Below are 6032 nucleotides of genomic sequence, written 5' to 3'. Positions count from 1 at the left end.
ATGGGCTGTTTTTGCTTACGCGTAAAAGCACATTTAGCGCATTTAGCTCTAAATGCTACTCTAAATGTACATTTATCCATACAAAATTCGTCACCTAAATGCAACTAAATGCAACTCCATTTTTGCATTAAGAATCTAAATGCTAATATCAGTTTCTTTGTCTATTATATTTTTGAGTATGAGGCCTTATGTTGGACAAAAGGGGGAGTATAAGGGACTCAAAATGGAGAAAATTAGCCTATGGTTACAGAAGATATGGAATAAATTAACTGATGAGGACCTGCGTGCCAAATGAACTTTTCTCTCAAAGTTTACACTGCTGGCAAATGTAAATAAAGATTCAAATTTAAAAACTAATTAATACAACTAAAGTAAAATCTGTGGAAAATTAACAATAAAATGTTTTTTTTCGCAAAATCTATAAAGGACTCTTTTATTTCTCAAAAAAACCTGGGTAAGAGTTATTCGTCGCCACGCTGTTAATATATTTTTTTAAATGGCGTTTATTTAAAATTTGTTTTAAAAAGGGTTATACTATACACGTCGCGTAAATTATCTTTAAATAAGCATCAATACTTTAGTGATCGGTCAAATAGTTTCCGAGATATTAGAAATATGAAAAATAGAAAAGTTTAGCTTTAACCTCTTCCAGTTCTTTGATTTTTATTTGTGCCAAATAATCTTGGTGTGGTTAAAATCAGCATAAACGGTTGGTATTCTACACCACGGCTACTTCGGACTATTTCTGTCTAAATCCGGGAGTACGGGAACAGGCTAAATGTGAATAAGAAAAAGTAAGCAAATAAATGTCAAATTAAACTGTCGAGTTTCTTAAACACCCCAATGGGAACACTTGACAGTTGTACATAAACTCAAAACGTTATCTCGAGTTAATGGCTCAACGGGAATGTAAAATAAATATAAAAAAATAAGAAAAAATATGCAAAAAGCACATGTATGTATCATAAAATATACTAAAATATGTGCAATAAATATGCAAAAACAGGTCTTTTTTGCAAAATATGCAAAACAACGTATTTACAGCAAATTATGAAAAATTATGCACTAATGATTGAATGCCATTTTAAAGAATATTTCATGATTCGTGAAGATAACTTTACTATTTACATTCGAAGATCCCCATTAAAAACATGCATTTGCATGAGATTCCGAGCACTAAACATAAGCATTTTCACTGTACGAAAACTATGTTAAATAAATCCGGTTTATCCGGCTTTATCTTACTTTCAAAGAAGAGAAACATTTTTGTTTTTTTTTTCAAATTAACATTTTTCGAATAACTCGAAAGGCGAAAGTACATACCTTAAACATCAGCAATTGCAGTCAAATTCTATTTACAAACATATATATTTTAGTTTTTATTATTGTTCATGTTTTTTATAAAAGGTTTAGAAAGAAATTCCGAATCTGTATTGCTTTTTGTTGTAAGAAGGTTACGGCTCATAATTTGTATCATAAAAGAGGCTAAAGGTATCATATCGCACACCTAGATCTAAAGTGCGATCAACTCAAAACAAATTAGGACAATTTTTTCACAGAAATCAATGCATAGTACCTACCTCCTTACCTTTTTTCTTCATGATTATATACACTAACTAGAAAACTACTGTTTTTGTATTAATTGCGTTGAATGTACACACAAATAGTTAAATTTCTCGATCTGAATTTTGAGTTAGCTCACTTTAGATCTAGGTGTGAGATATATGTATAAGGCAAATCTTTATATTTTTTGAAACTTATATTTCTTACATACGTAGAACTCATTCTGGACTGATATTTTCTAAGCGCTCAGAATATGTTTGCGGTGTAGTAATAGTAAAACAATAAACAGTAGTTGACTACTTATGTGTAATTTAAAAACATTGAGCGCTCACACGCTTCGTCGAACTGCTCTTCATGCCGTCTTTCCTCCTCTGGTTTATGCACTAGTTCATACATTTCATCTGATAAATCATGTTCTACTATATTTTCATGGAATTCTTTGTCCTGTTCTGATACCAAATGCGGCTCCCCTATAATTTGCCGAATATCATTAGGCAAATCTTCCACCGCTTTAATTTGCAGATAAAGTGCCTCCGCTATTTCTAATGTATCTTTGACGTCGATGCGACCTGAGAGTTCGTTGATGTGTTTTAAAATCTCCGTGAATTCATATTTGTTTTCGATTATAATATCAGTTTCTTTGTCCAATATGGATACAGAAATGAACAAATGAAAATTGGGGCATGGAAATCGAGTCCAAAGGCACTCCCACAACTTGAGCACATCCTCGTTTGAGAATTCACGTTTATACCAAACAAGTAACCAGCGGAAGCAGAAAAACATATTATCGGAGTCATGTGCGACCAAATAGTTAAAAAGTCGCGGATTAGAAAATTCAACTAAACGACGAAGTTGACGAAATTGCGTTTTCATACCAGCCTGATCAATATCGAAGTTGGCGAAGACCATATCCATAAAGCCAACAAAGCACCAGAAAGCGTCCACTTCATTTCCCTGAAAAGTTCATTTACACTTTTTATAACATACAACTACTTAACAGTAGGGGAGCCCAAGAGGGGATTCGGGGGTTTTCTCGAGCGCGTCAGATTAACATATGGGGGATACCCTGCATCCTATTGAGTACCTCTGCCAAATCTAAGCCGTGCATAGGAGAGCTGATAAGAATAGTAAAAAAAAAAATGATAGGTGGATTTACTTGAGCGCGTCAGATTAAGAAATGGTGGGTTAATTACATGCTGAAAAGTGTGCATTTCAATAATCTGACGATTTGAGCGTGACGCGAGGGATTGGGAGGGTCGCAAACTTCCAAAAAAAAAAAGTTACCTGAACATTCTCTATGTAGTCAATTATTATTTTTTATTATGAAGCAAACAGTTGAAAGATAACGGGAAGTATATAATCTTCCGATTTCCACATGCCGGAGTAACGAACATCGTCAACAAAGATTAGCGCGTGCACTTGCTGTTTTTTAAAACTACTATATATTTTTCTACAAAATTTGTTATTTTTTGATTTGTTTGCTGTTTTCCGTTTAATAAATCCGTCAGATTTATGCAATTAACGTTTCAACTTAATTTAATGCAACTTTATTTGATATAATAGCAAATTACAAAATGTATTGATTTCAGCTTGATGCTGTCAAAAGATTAAAACTGCAAGTGCTGGTCCTCTCACAAGAATGCTGTCAGACAACTTCCAGTGTGTGATGTTGTAGGTGTGCGAATAACGTGGGAAGACAGACTAGCAGAAATCGTACGAAAATGCCAAACAGGGTGCTTAATATTTGACACCCCCTAACGCCCAGATGGCGAGTAAAATACCGGAATCTTTCGTGGGCGATTTGATCGCATTGGAGTCGGTGGTTGGGGTGATGATGGTACGATGACTCTATCGGGTGCATTATCTGCCGGCGATGTGGGCGATTGATGCGAGCTTAGGGATGTATTCTTCTGTGGTGTCTCAGAAGGTGGTGAAGCTGTCTCAGATTCAGAGTCGTTTGCATTTGAGTCATCGCTCGAAATTGGTTCCATAGGCGTGGCATTTTCATCGTTTGATGAAATTATGCCGGCGTCAACAGGTGATCGGTTCCTAATTTGGTCTAAGTGGCGCTTAATTAACCGTTCATCTTTAAGGCGAATCTTGTAAGATAATGGGCCGGTTTTGGAGTGGATGTGGCCCTCTATTCATTTAGGGCCAGACGAAAAGTTGGGGACCCATACAGGGTCTCCTTCGAAAAATGTTTCCTTTACAGCAGGATTTTCGACGGCAGGTGAGAGCTGATGCGGGTGGACTTTGTCAAAGTATGTTTTCAGCTGGCGATTGAAAAATAACTCTGCAGGTGAACGACCGGTTGCTGAATGTGGACTAATGTGCTGATTGAATACAAATCTCGTCAGGTTCAGGTCCCATTCCGAATTTGCTGGTAGTTTTTTAAGAAAATCCTTTGTCGTCTGAACCATTCGCTCAGCTTGCCCATTAGACGACGGGTGAAATGGAGTACATCTGACATGGCGAATTAAATTATTTGTCATGAAGTCTTTGAACTCTACCGATGAGAACGCCGTGCCATTATCAGACACTATTAAATCTGGTAGCCCGTGAGTCGCGAAGAGGGAGCGCAAAGATTTCATAAAATGATGTAGATTTAACAATATGGACTTCCAACCACTTGGAATATGAGTCGACCGTTAAAAAAAATAGTTTGCCGTGAAAAGGTCCCGCGAAGTCGACATACAGTCGCGACCATGCGGTTTTTGCCATTTCCCAAGTATGGACTTCTGCCTGAACCTTTTCGTGACGAGTTTCTTGGCACGGAGTACAATGCTTAACAGTATTCTCAATGTCTAGATCCATTCTAGGCCACCAGACATAGCTTCTGGCTAATGCCTTAATTTTTACGATGCCAGGATTTCCTGAATGTAATGCGTGTAAGATGGCCTGACGACATGGCGGTGGGATAATAGTTCTGTTCCCCCATAAGAGACATCCTTTAAGAGTGCTGATCTCGTTGCGGCGCAGAAAGTATGGATATGCTTCATCGTTCCGTAATACCGAACACGGCCAGCCCCCTAACGCCCAGCTGCGTGAGTAGTGAGTGGCGCATCTTTCGACGAGAGCTTTGCGATATCTTTGGCGTTGACGATTTCGGTACTAGCCAACTCGATCATGAGTACTTCTCCATCATTAGTCCCAGTATGAGGCTCTTCAATGGGTAGGCGGCTTAGACAATCCGCGTTCCCCATCTTCTTAACCTCTCTATAAATAAATTCAAAGTTGTATGCATTCAGGAACACGCAACGACGCAACATTACGGGGGACAGGATCAGTGGGGTCTGCTTTGTTGTGCTGAAGATGCCCGGAAGCGGACGATGATCCGTAACCAATGTAAATTTTCTACCATATAAGTAGTCATGAAAATTTTTCACGCCAGCTACGATGGCGGTAGCTTCGCGGTCGATTTGTGCATAGTTTTTCTCGGATTTCGACAAGGTTCTTGAATAAAATGCTATAGGCCTTTCAGACCCATCAGACATTCTATGGCTTAGTACGGCCCCAATGCCATACCGTGAGGCATCGCAAACGAGTATCAGTGGTAGTTTTCATCGTAATTGACGAGTACGCTATCAGAAGTGACTAGGTGCTTTAATTTATTGAAAGAACATTGGTGCTCAGCTTTCCAGACAAAATTCCTATTTTTCTCTAAGAGGCGATGCAGGGGTTCTGCAATTGTAGCCTTATTTGGCAGAAAGTAGTGGTAAAAATTTAACAGTCCAAGAAAAGCCTGCAGCTGTTTCTTATCTGTGGGGACCAGAGCATTATTAATGGCCTTCATTTTCTCTGGTGAAGGCCTAACCCCAAAACCATCAATTTTGAACCGTAAAAAATGTATGGTGTGTACTCCAAATTTGCACTTATCCCGGCGAAGATGTAAACCTGATTTATCGAATCGAGATAGCACTTCATTTAGACGCTCAGATAGTTCAGTCTCTGTTCCGCCCATGATGACTATTTAGGTATATTAAAAAATATTTAATTTTCGTTTTTTTAAGTTTAACAAATTTTCCAGGTTTTATTTTATTGAATATTGAAAACTGAATGAATGAATATAAAAATTTTCAACTCAAAATTGATCGTACATAAATAAATGTAACAAGATATTTTCATAATTCAAAGTATTTTAAGAACAAGTGTTTAACAAGTAATGTGTATCACTACACTACTCCCCTCTTCCAAAAACTTTCATATCTAACAAATTAAAAGTAACTCGCTTCGTCTTGCTGGATGAACTAAGTTTACTTCCATCTAGAAATGCAGGCTTAACTGTCTATAGAAACATTTACTAATTTGTTGTGATAATTAATTTTGAACCACTTCGGTGTCTTTTCTATAACCTCGAACGGTCCTTCATATGGTTCCTGTAAACCAGTTCTTTTCCTATCAATTCTTACTAAAACAAATTTGCAATTATATAAATCTTTTGGAATATAAACAAGTGAATCTTTATGATG

The 6032-nt window shown here is 37.3% G+C and overlaps 1 protein-coding gene across 5 annotated transcripts in view; it reads right to left on the bottom strand.

Moving 5' to 3' along the window:
• Window positions 1-1349: 1349 nt before the first annotated feature.
• Window positions 1350-6032, bottom strand: part of Tbc1d15-17 (TBC1 domain family member 15/17) — a 71352-nt gene continuing 66669 nt past the window's right edge. For all 5 annotated transcript variants that reach the window (XM_017619884.1, XM_017619885.1, XM_017619883.1 and 2 more), the window contains one exon: window positions 1350-2517. In XM_017619884.1, the coding sequence (XP_017475373.1) occupies window positions 1864-2517 (654 nt within the window). In that variant the 3' untranslated portion in view covers window positions 1350-1863. The remainder of the gene's footprint in view (window positions 2518-6032) is intronic.

The sequence above is a fragment of the Rhagoletis zephyria genome, unplaced genomic scaffold (genome assembly GCF_001687245.7).
Source record: "Rhagoletis zephyria isolate East Lansing unplaced genomic scaffold, Rhagoletis_zephyria_1.1 Rzeph_scaffold_01985, whole genome shotgun sequence".
NCBI classification, from domain to species: domain Eukaryota; kingdom Metazoa; phylum Arthropoda; class Insecta; order Diptera; family Tephritidae; genus Rhagoletis; species Rhagoletis zephyria.
The sequence above is the reverse complement of the archived record's forward strand: the minus strand, read 5'-3'. Positions and strand labels throughout refer to the sequence as shown.